General features: G+C 44.7%; 1 protein-coding gene across 4 annotated transcripts in view; it reads left to right on the forward strand.

Moving 5' to 3' along the window:
* Positions 1 to 11477, forward strand: part of tjp2a (tight junction protein 2a (zona occludens 2)) — a 38366-nt gene that overhangs the window by 21872 nt on the left and 5017 nt on the right. For all 4 annotated transcript variants that reach the window (XM_085793962.1, XM_085793958.1, XM_085793961.1 and 1 more), the window contains 16 exons: positions 239 to 1025; positions 1383 to 1486; positions 2896 to 3049; positions 4305 to 4416; positions 5278 to 5408; positions 5505 to 5589; positions 5733 to 5883; positions 6026 to 6134; positions 7002 to 7221; positions 7523 to 7710; positions 7808 to 7903; positions 8570 to 8649; positions 8734 to 8944; positions 10045 to 10145; positions 10300 to 10524; positions 10641 to 10745. In XM_085793962.1, coding sequence (XP_085650088.1) covers positions 239 to 1025; positions 1383 to 1486; positions 2896 to 3049; positions 4305 to 4416; positions 5278 to 5408; positions 5505 to 5589; positions 5733 to 5883; positions 6026 to 6134; positions 7002 to 7221; positions 7523 to 7710; positions 7808 to 7903; positions 8570 to 8649; positions 8734 to 8944; positions 10045 to 10145; positions 10300 to 10524; positions 10641 to 10745 — 2859 coding nt within the window. The remainder of the gene's footprint in view (positions 1 to 238; positions 1026 to 1382; positions 1487 to 2895; positions 3050 to 4304; positions 4417 to 5277; positions 5409 to 5504; positions 5590 to 5732; positions 5884 to 6025; positions 6135 to 7001; positions 7222 to 7522; positions 7711 to 7807; positions 7904 to 8569; positions 8650 to 8733; positions 8945 to 10044; positions 10146 to 10299; positions 10525 to 10640; positions 10746 to 11477) is intronic.

Genomic DNA, 11477 nt, shown 5'->3' on the forward strand with positions numbered 1-11477 from the left:
ATTTGAAATGGCTACAAGGTTAAAAACTGCACCTGTGGCACATAGCCACATAGCTGTCTGCCGCTTTAACTATGTAGCCACTTCCAATAAAGGCTTTTTAACTTCCTTTTTTGCTCCAAAAACTCAATATTTTGTAATATATGCAAGAAATCTATAAAGTAGGATGTTATAGTTTGTGACGGTGACCTCTGACCTTTGTGTTTTAATGGAAACCTTGTTTGTCTGTGTTCACCCACAGACAGTGAAGAGGCCCAGGAAGGTCCCGGTCAATCTGCTGAACCGTCCGCCATCCCCCGATGACAGAGTCTTCAACAACGACTACAACGATGACTACAACTACGATCAGGACCGCCGCAGCGTGTACAGCGCCCGGAGCGGGCGTGACCACAGCCTGGAGAGGGAGCGAGGCGGCGGAGGCTACATGGATTCCGGCTACCAAACACGTGAGCGCGACTACGACAGGGACTATGACCGGCGGGAACGAGGCAGGAGCACGGAGCGAGACCTGAGCCCAGACCGGCCGTACAGGAGGGACGGCAGCAGAGGGCGCACTTTAGACAGAGAGCGCAGCCCCGACCGCCGCTACAAGAGCGAGCACGCGCTCGACCGGGAGAACAGCCCGGACAGGAGGTACCGAAGCGAGCGCGCCTTAGACCGGGACCACAGCCCCGACCGCCGCTACCGCAGCGAGCGCACCCTCGACCGGGAGTACAGCCCGGACAGACGCTTCCGCAGCGAGCGGACGCTGGACCGCACCAGCCCTGACGCGCGTTACGGGCGCGACAGTCACAGCCCAGGAAGAGGCCGCGGGCGTGACCACAGCTTCGAACGGGGGCGGGAACGCATCCTCAGCGACCCGCGGAAGTACGAGGAGCCAATGAAGCGGAGCGGGAGCAGAGATCGCCTGGACCGCTCGCCGTCACCTGCGCCCATGCCCATCCCCGTGGCCCGGCCCGCCTGGAGGGACCTGGACCCCCTGGAGAAACCGCTCAATGTGCTGCTCCTGAAGAACCGGCCCAACGAAGGTGAGGAACTTTAATTTCAACCCCACAGACACAAGTGAAAAAGTGACATTAACAAGAGCACGGAAACAAGAACTAAGTCACTTTTATGGAAGGATAGCGATAAGTTATCTTATAAGTTATAAGTTTTGTGCTGATAAAGTTGTATGTGCTCAAAGATTGATGCTCTCCTGCTTCAGCAAATCCTTGTTTTAAAAACAACATCCTATCCTACCTCTAACCCTAACCCTTAATGTGGAGGTGAGACTCCCTTTCCACCCAATCAGAGCTCAGTCAGGTAGAATAAATGTAGTTTTTATAACCTGTGTTGATACGACATAAAAGTTATGTTTTGTTTGTATTTTTTTCCCCTTCTTTCAGAGTACGGCCTTCGTCTGGGCAGTCAGCTCTTCATCAAGGAGATGACCAGCACAGGACTTGCCAGCAGAGATGGGAACCTGCAGGAAGGAGACATTATACTGAAGGTAGTGTCGACATAGTTCCTGTGTAGAGTAGTGACAAACTAGTGGAAAATGCTAAAGGTTTATTAAAGGTTTTAAGAAGCTCATGTTTGCCTGACCAATAGTTCAGGACTCAGAGATATTCAATTCACACTGATGTAAAATGAAATAAAGCAGAATAAACCTTGCATTTGATATGCTGCAAATATTTTAGGATTTTGTTGATCACCATTTCCATCAAATCAATCAATCGATGACCCTGTGGTTTCATTCAGATTGAGTCGTCTGGATGCATTTAGTTTGTCCATCAGTTCCAACCTTGTAAATAGTAACATGGACACATGGACATCAGGATGACCTTATTTGACCAGAATTTTATGGCCAAAGGTCAAAGGTGATCCATATGATGAGAGTGGTGGTGGTGGTGGTGCTATGAGCAAGCAAAGACGTGAGCGTTGCTCATCACGCTCACTGTTGTGACATAGTCATGTTGTGTCCGTCTGTCTATCAGTCTGCTCTGCACTGTTTTATTACAGCAAGAAACCTACACACAACAAACAGCATGTGTGTGTGTATGTGTCCGTCCGTAATTTAATATTACATCGATTTTTACTATTAACTTAATACTATAAACATGATTAACATCACCCCACCACAGGCGTAAGCTCTCAGCAGTTGCTGTCATGACTGGCAATCACTGAGCTCATCATCCATCAGCTCAACCCGAGCCACATCTCTCTGTCCTGATCACTCACTGTCTCTGTGTTAAAGGGATAGTTCGACATTTTGGCAAATTGGCCCATTGCCATAATCCCTATAGTTTTAGGAGTAGGTTCGTTACCTTTAATTGTTAGTGAAAGCTATTTTTAGAACGGCGGAGCAGAGCTGCGAGCTGCTCAGAGCTATGCTACGGAGGCTCATTGGATTTCTTGGTTTCCCTCATCAAACTCATCAAATACACAATCCAAAACTCCAAAACGCTCTGGTGGACAAGTTGTTTTCGAGGTAAATTCATGCAAAACCGCTGCTGTGCGTTCCCGTCGGAGGCAGTTTTTTGGCAAGCAGTCTCTGCATTTGCCTCTAAAACAACTCTGTCTTGTAATGTTCCGTTATTATCTCATAGCGTGGTGAATGAGCAGGTCACATGTCACTTGTCCACCAGAGCATTTTGGAGTTGTCGGATTGTGTATTTGATGAGTTTGATGAGGGAAACCAAGAAATCCCATTAGCCTCCGCGCAGCTCATGGCTCTGCTCCGCCGTTCTAAAAACAGCTTGCACCGACAATTAAAGGTAACAAACCTTCTCCAAAGACTATTGGGATTATGGCAATGGGCCTATTTTCCAAAATGTTGAACTATCCCTTTTACAAAACAGTTGTGACCTCATGATGCTCCTTCGATAAACATCTGACCGCCTCCTCTGTCTCCATCAGATCAACGGGACGGTGACAGAAAACCTGTCCCTCAGCGACGCCGGGAAGCTGATCGAGAAGTCTCGTGGAAAGCTGCAGCTGGTGGTGCAGAGAGACAAACAGCAGGTGCTGATCCGAGTCCCCCCGATGGTCGACAGTGACTCGGAGCTCGATGGTGAGAGACAATCGAAACTGAAAAGCAGCAGGTCCTATCCTGTGTAAAGGCACACCTGGCGAGTGGCAAATCATCCACATATATACACCCCACTGCATGTAAAACTTCATATGAATCAACTGTGGAAATGTTGTTGTTGTTGTTGATGTTGCTGTATTTGTCCATCAAATCTGTTTTCCCTTCATAAAATAAAGGTTTTACTCACTCATCAGTTTTTAGTTTTGATTTAAATATTTCATTTGTACAAATATCTTTACAAAGCAGGGAAACACACAGAGGTAACAGCAGACTCACAACCATTTTTCCTCTTCCTCCACCATCATGATCACTCACTCTTTTATACCTGTTTTTAATGTCACATGACTACACGGTGTGCTGTGATTGGTCGGAACCAATCTAGATAAGTGGTGTGAGTGGATTGTTCACTGACCAAATGTTTGTAGGGAGGGGGTAATAGCCGGAAGACTTGTGACCCACTTTGTCTGGGTTTTGGACTGTGTGTGTGTGTGTGTGTGGGTACATGTGTGTGTCTGTACGTGTGTGTCTGCATGTGTGAAAGTGCCCACTCGCCTTTGGCAGGGTGATCTAATCCCCCATCATAATCCTGCTATTGAATTTGACAGAATTTCATTATGTTAAGGTTTGCGCCGCTGCAGCCGTCTGCTTTCTGCCGTCCACGATCCGTTTCTGTGAAGATCTCTGGATCTGACTGTGTGTGTGTGTGTGTGTGTGTGTGAGAGAGAGAGTGTGTGAGACAGTTTCCACCTTAGTCAGAACCTCAAGTGTTTCTGCTTCATTTCCCTCTTGAATGGTATCGCACTGCACTCTTGTTGTGCACAGAAAAGCAGGCTTGCCCCCTTTTCTTGTAAATACCAAAGTTTAATCAGTGTTGAGTTTCCTTGTTCCTTGTAAATGATGAAGATTTTTTTGGAGCTGGTAGTGAATTTAAGCAGCAGCAGCAGCAAACTCAGATGTGAGTCATGATCTGACCTTCATATGTCCAGGTGTGTTTTTCTGCTCTCATGACCTGTGGGCACTTTGAGTCATGTAAATCCCATATTACGTCATTTAAAAAATTACGTCATTTTACACCTCTATTTGTGTTTCATTATTATTTCGTTTTTTTGTTTTGTTTTGTTTTGTTTTTATTGCCCGTCCCTAAAGATGTAACAAAACCGAAAGACCCACCCACTCCCATATTTATGGTCTTTTGCTGGATCAGAGCGGTTACAATATATTTGTTGTTGTGTTGTAGATATCTCAGAGATTGAGTCCTACCGCTCCTACTCGCCACAGGATGACAGGCGGGGCCACCACTCTGACTTGTCGTCCCACTCTTCAAATGAGAGGCTTAGAGAGAAGCCCAGGTAAGTTTCCGTTACAACCTTCAGTTCCCTACTAGGACGTAGCTGTGTTTAGGAACTACAGAAATCTTCAGAAGTTTAAATTCCCCCCTGAATTACCTGCTGAAATATCCTCTTTAATATGATTTTATAAAATAGAGCTCACAATATGCCGAATTTGTTTAACCGAACTGTCAACATTATGTTTAGATGATGAAAGCCACAAAAGAACTGAGTCCAGCTTCAGTGATGTTATTATCTGCACATCGTTAAATACAGCAGGAAAAATCAGGATAATGCAGGATTATGCTGATTTATGCTTCATGAAGCTCAGTCAGTCCATCATACTAAATTAAATTATAACAATTCCAGTGGTGACATTTTTTTTTTCTCTCTCTCTACACTTGGATTTAAATTTTAGGGGGGATTTCTCTGCATTGGTTGGGCCTGGGCCTCATATGAGTCCCCAGGATCTCTCAATAGAAACTAGAAACCCTAATTACGTCTGTTAAAATGTTAACATTTCTACACATGACTGCTCAGTAGCTGTTATTTCATTATTACATTGTAGTAGAGTAGTAGTAGTACCCATCTGCCTTTATTTTGATCTAAACAACACATGTACCGAGTACTCAGCACCGGCTCTGTTGTACTTCCTGCTACAGTGGGACCACATTTTTCTATGATGACGCATGCATGCACACATGCGCACACACCTAACCCTCATGCATATAATGCATCTTAACCATCACAAGCATGTGTGAAGCTCCACCCCTAACCCAGAGGAAACCAAGCCCACACACACGGTGAAAAAAAAAAAAACATGCATGCAGTTGCAGCAGGTTAGTCAACATATTCTGATTCCTGTATTTGTGTCCCTCCCAGAGAGGAGCCACCCAACCGGCTGGCAAAAATGGGCGCCATGCCAACACCATTCAGACCTCCTGACAGAGCCGTTGAAGACACGCCCCCTTTACAGGCAGAGAGGGAGGAGCCGCGAGCAGAAACGCCACCAGGTGAACACGGCTCTCCTTCTGCGTGAACGAGCCTCCAGTTCTGCACCAGTTGACTTTAGATCACTAACATGTTGGTTCACTGTTCTGCTTCTGTAGCTCCAGTTGTCACTCCAGCCCCAAAGGTTCACGCTCCTCCCAAGGTGCCGCTGAAGCCAAGCCTGGAGGACCAGGACATTTATGGGTCAGTACATCACCAGTTATTCACCGTCCAGACTGGACACGCATCTGTTTGTCCAGCTTGCGCTGGGTTCTTACTCTATACAACTGTATAGTGACCTGTTTTTTCTTTTCTTTTCTGACTGAATTGTTGTTGGCACGGTTCAGCCCGAACACAGTGATGGTGCGCTTCCAGAAAGGTGACAGCGTGGGCCTCAGGCTGGCGGGGGGAAATGACGTGGGCATCTTCATCGCCGGCGTTCAGGAGGACAGCGCTGCTGAGCAGGAGGGACTCCGCACTGGAGACCAGATCATGAAGGTGAGACATGCTGAATGGTAATTTTCACTTGGCTCACAGAAACCACCGCTTTCTGAATTGATTAACTGTTATGTTTTATCACATGTGACTGTTGTGAGTAATCTGGTGTTTGTTTCTCATCTGTCTGTTTTGTGCGATTCAGGTGAACAGCACAGACTTCAGAGGGATGGTGCGGGAGGATGCTGTGCTCTACCTCCTGGAGATGCCCAAGGGAGAGACTGTTACCATTCTTGCTCAGAGTAAACCTGAAGGTACCGTGCTTTATACAGAATGGCTGCTAATAAACAATGATGTTAAAATGGTTCCAAATTAAAGTAAAACTTCTGCTGTGCTAAAATACTCCAGCTGCACATTAAAGACGACAAACACCGGTGTGTTTGCTTAAAGCAGAAGTAAGCGATATTTTTGTGTTAATATAAGTCTTAAATAGTTATATCTTCCGACAGCAATCACTTACATAGAGTGTTTGGACCGAAACACGGGTCTGTCAGTCACTCTGCTCTGCTCTGAGCCGAGGAGAAAACTTTTCTCGTATCCTACAATTTTTATCCAATGAGGAGAGAGAACGGCATGAAGGGCTGTGTGTGCAGCCAAGGGATGCGCGTGAATGTGGTGACGTAGGGACGAGGACTGTTATGGTGCGTTCAAGGCAGCCCGTAACTCGTGTTTTTCCGACCTGTGAAGTCGTACCAGTTCGGTCTGGTACAAGTTCACGGGTCGGAAGTTACGAGTGGCCGTTATAGTGACTTTCACAGGTAAAACAGGTCGGAAAAACACGAGTGGGTTGCCTGGAACGCTACAAAGTGGTAAGTTGTGACTTGAAGCTGTAATTTACGGTTTCAAAAGCCTGCCTGGAACGCAGCATTAGCCAAAACGACCGGATCGCTTACTTCTGCTTTAACTTGATAATGGTAAAACAAAAAAAAGTTATGGATGGATTTCATCAGCACACACCTCTTCACTGGTGGGTTTCAGTAACAACAACAACAAGAGCTATATTCATTCATGCATCATAGATAGATAGATAGATAGATAGATAGATAGATAGATAGATAGATAGATAGATGCCTCATGATCCAGAATGATGACAACATTTTCTCATGTGTTGTGTATTTCAGTGTACAAGGACATTCTAGCGTCTGGCAGAGGCGACTCTTTCTTCATCAGGATGCACTTTGAGTACGAGAAGGAAGCTCCACAGAGCCTTCCCTTCTCCAGAGGAGAGATCTTCAAAGTGACAGACACACTTTACGACGGCAAGCTGGGAAACTGGCTGGCAATCCGCACTGACAAGGACAACCAGCTGCTGGAGAAAGGAATCATTCCCAATAAGAGCAGGTGAGTGTTAAAACTGACAGTTTTCATTTTCACATGTGAGTAACATTGCGGGAAATTAATTGAAACAGAGAGAAGAAACATTTGTAGATTCTTTCACATGAAAACTAGTCAGAAACTGAAGCCACTGCAGAGCTGGAGAACCACCCAGGATGTGGAGATGAGACTTTCCAGGCTTCATTCACTGTCTTAGTAGCATTTGATCAACAGCACCATTAACAGTCATTAACAGCATCTTAAATTGAGACATGATCACATGAAGCATGACGGTGACCGAGGCTCCTTTTTTCACTCGGTCTCACAGAGCAGAGCAAATGTCCAACGTCCAGAATGCAGCTCGGGCGGCGTCGGGCAACGACAGAGGAGACTTCTGGAGGCTGAGAGGTCAGAGAGCAGCCAAGAAGAAAGATCTCCGCAAGAGCAGGGAGGACCTGAGCGCCGCCCCCGTTAGCACGCGCTTTCCTGCCTACGAGAGAGTGGTCCTACGTGAAGGTACCAGATAAATGAACCATCAGCCAGTGATTGTTGCTGTGTTGTTTTTTTCCAGGAGGTCTGTGATTGAATGTGCTGTGTTTGATGTTTTCTTCAGCTGGGTTCAGGAGGCCTGTGGTCATATTTGGGCCCATTTCTGATGCAGTCAATGAAAAACTGGCCAATGAAATGCCCAACGACTTTGTCGTCGCCAGTAAGTGCTTACAACTTCACTTTTTTGTTGTTGTTGTTTCCTCGTGTTTGTATTATTTTCTACAACACAAAGGTGCCAGTAGCATTACAAGTTACATTTTTGTGTCAAATTGTGTTGTAAGAAAAGACATCACTGATATCAAAAGAAAACTAAACTAAACACAAATTGTACATGTTGTTAACCAAGTAATCATTATATTTAATACAAAGCCACAAGATTAAATGAAAAAAAAAAAAAAACACTAAATAATATAAACCCACTAAAGGTTCATTAATGTGGCAGGAGACATCACGTAGATTAAAGTTGTTACTCTGGATAAGGTTCAGAAACCAAGCTCTCAGCATTTCCAAAAACAAACATCACACTGTTTGACAATTGAACCATTTACAGCTCATGATTTTTTTAACCCATTTTGATGAAGTAAAAAAAAAAAAAAAGTCCTCCCAACTGTCGACTTACTGTTGATTTCTAACTGAAGATGGTAACAAAAGTTGTCAAATCTGCCTCACATTCTTGAACCTGCTGCGATTGCTGTAGGTTCATCCTGACAATCTGAAACTGCGTTAAAAATTCAACGCCACAATTCATCACCACTGGAAATGTTTAAATGATTCTTTGGACTGGAGCCAATAAAAGCAGCTTGTTGATCATGAACCCTGTTTTCAGAAACGGAGCCTAAGGATGCAGGAAGTGAGAAATCTTCTGGAGTGGTGAGACTCAACACCATTCGACAGATCATTGAACAGGTATGATACTACAGGAGCAGACGTAGCTTAGTGACGACTCTGGTTCACCATCTAACGTTTGACCTCTTCCCATTGTTTCCTCAGGACCGCCATGCCCTCCTGGACGTGACTCCCAAAGCCGTGGACACGTTGAACTACACCCAGTGGTATCCCATCGTCGTCTTCCTGAACCCAGATAGCAAACAGGGCGTCAAGACCATGAGGAACCGCCTCCTGCCGGGCTCCAGTCGCAGCGCACGCAAACTCTACGAGCAGGCGGTGAAGCTGAGGAAGACCTGCACACACCTCTTCACCGGTGGGTTTCAATGTGGCTGCTGCTCTGCAGCTGTAATAACAACAACAACAGTTATATCCATGCTGCATCTCAGTTAATTACTATGGTGCCATGCATTGGTAAATCAAGATTCTACAATTAGTGATTCAAAAAATAAGTATTGTTGCAACGCATTTTCATGTTAACCTTTTATGCTCATACTGATTAGATGTATGTTTATATCTGATTTGCAATGTGCAGCATGCATCACCTCTGTTTATAGACATTTAATTAGGATAAATAAGAAAACCTCCCTTACAAAACATAGATGAGACACAAATGGAATAAACCTCAGGAGGGATCCCTGTTCCTGGACCGACATGCACTGGATGTTGTGTGTACAGAACAGATCAACACAGTAATATAATACAATAATAATAATACTATCTTTATTTCTATACTACTTACCGAAATAAAAATTACAAAGTGCTTCACATTTAAAACAATAATAAACAAATAGAACAATAACAATTTAAAAAAGAGTACAATAAAATCTGAAGCAAATACAATGCAATCAAATTACAATAGGAAAAGGGAAAGCCAATCGATAAAGTGAGTTTTAAGAAGGGATTTAAAAGAAAATACTGAGGTTGCCTGCCTGAGATCCAAGGGGAGAGAGTTCCAAAGTTGGGGAGCACAGAGTGCAAAGACCCACTCACCCTTTGAGATAAGACAGGATTTTGGGACCGAAAGTACAGTAGGCCCTTACTGGAGGATCTCAGGCAGCGATCAGGCTCGTAGGGAGATAAAGGTCATATATGTATGCTGGAGCCTGACCATTAAAGGTTTTAATAACAAGCAACAAAATAGAATAGAATATAAATAGAATAGATATAAAGTATAAATAATAATGACAACATCCTCGGTAGATTAACGTAAACAAAGCACTGTTAGACTCAGCAAACCACAGTGTAAACAAACCTCTCATTCCTAAACACAATTTCAACTCTATCAACAGAAAGTTGGATCAAATAATCAGCTGAGGAGGAAAACAGAAATCCAATCTATAGGACGCACTGTTGATGTGTCAAAAATGTCGACTCAGCCTAACTCGTTGCTCTTCATTCTGTTTCTGTGTTCAGCCACGGTCGACCTGAACTCGACCAATGACGCGTGGTACGGCAGCGTGAAAGATACCATCAGGGAGCAACAGGACAGAGCTGTGTGGGTGTGTGAGGGCAAGGTGAGTCTCATTATCTGTGCGACATATTATCATCTTTACTGTCACAGATCGTGTATTTACAGGCAGCTTCTCCAGTCAGTTTATCAGACACAGTGTTGCTAGGATGCGGTTGCTACAGATCTTTTCTCCCTCTCTGTCCCCTTCCTCCCCTCAGCTCGATGGCTCAGAGGAGGACCTGGATCTCCACGACGACCGCATGTCCTATCTGTCAGCGATGAGCGCCGACTACCTGAGCATGGACAGCCGTCTGACCAGCGACTATGACGACACGGCCGACGAGGGCGGAGCCTACACGGACAACGAGCTGGACGAGCCGATGGACGAGCATCACCCAGTGTCGGCCATCAGCCGGTCATCAGAGCCCGTGCTGCCGGAGGAGGTGGGAGCGTCCACAGCACCACGTTCACATTCATGTCATACAATGACATGCAATACAATGTTATACATTATATGTATGTGTGTGTGCAATCTGACTCTGACTCTGTGTGTGTGTAGAAGCTTCACCCTGAACCGCGTGCTCGTATGAGGAGGACAGGGAGCAGAGAGGTACTGAACAGGGAGCCCAGCCCTCCACCTTCATTCGTTCCTGAGCCCCCGAAGGTGAGAGCAGCTCAAGTTTCAAGTTTCAAGTTTCAATACTTTATTGCCATGTCAACAACATTGTTGATTGGGATTTGTTTCAGTGGGCTTCCCACACTGACATAAAAACACAAACATACACCCAATACAATACATAAAATCAGAGTAAAGTGCACAATAACGGTAGTAATAAATAGATAACAATACCCTGCCCCCCAAATGAACCATGGTACCGGTATTTAAAATAATATTTCTAAGGTGTTGAGGAGTCTGACAGCTTGTGGGTATGTACTGTACTGTTCTGGAGTCGGGTTGTTCTGGATTTTATGCTCCTCAGTCTTTTTTGTGAGAGCAGGAAGTTAAAAAGGCAGTTGGCTGGGTGGGAGGGGTCTTTTAAAATCGCCTTTCTTCTGCAGTCTGGCCTTGTAGATCTCAGATGTGGATGAAACCTCACATCCAGTGATTCTAGATGTAGTGTGTACCACCTTGTTCAGCTCCTCCTTCATCTTCTGAAATACTCCTGAGATGAATTAAACCACAATGTGTCAACGTGAGAAAGGGAACTTGAAGAAGTATTGATTTGAAATGTAAAAAACAAAAACTTGTACTTTTGAAAGTGTTGCTTCTGTTGCAGAGTTATTATTGGTGATATGTTAGAGTTCTGGTGTCTGAATTATTCTTTTCAGTTCTGAACTCACAGAAAAACACAACTTGTCATCAACAAAAACTAGTCAGACTTCTCAAATGTGTTGA

This window comes from Trachurus japonicus, chromosome 12 (assembly GCF_045865225.1).
Source record: "Trachurus japonicus isolate A0001 chromosome 12, Traja_1.0".
NCBI lineage: Eukaryota > Metazoa > Chordata > Actinopteri > Carangiformes > Carangidae > Trachurus > Trachurus japonicus.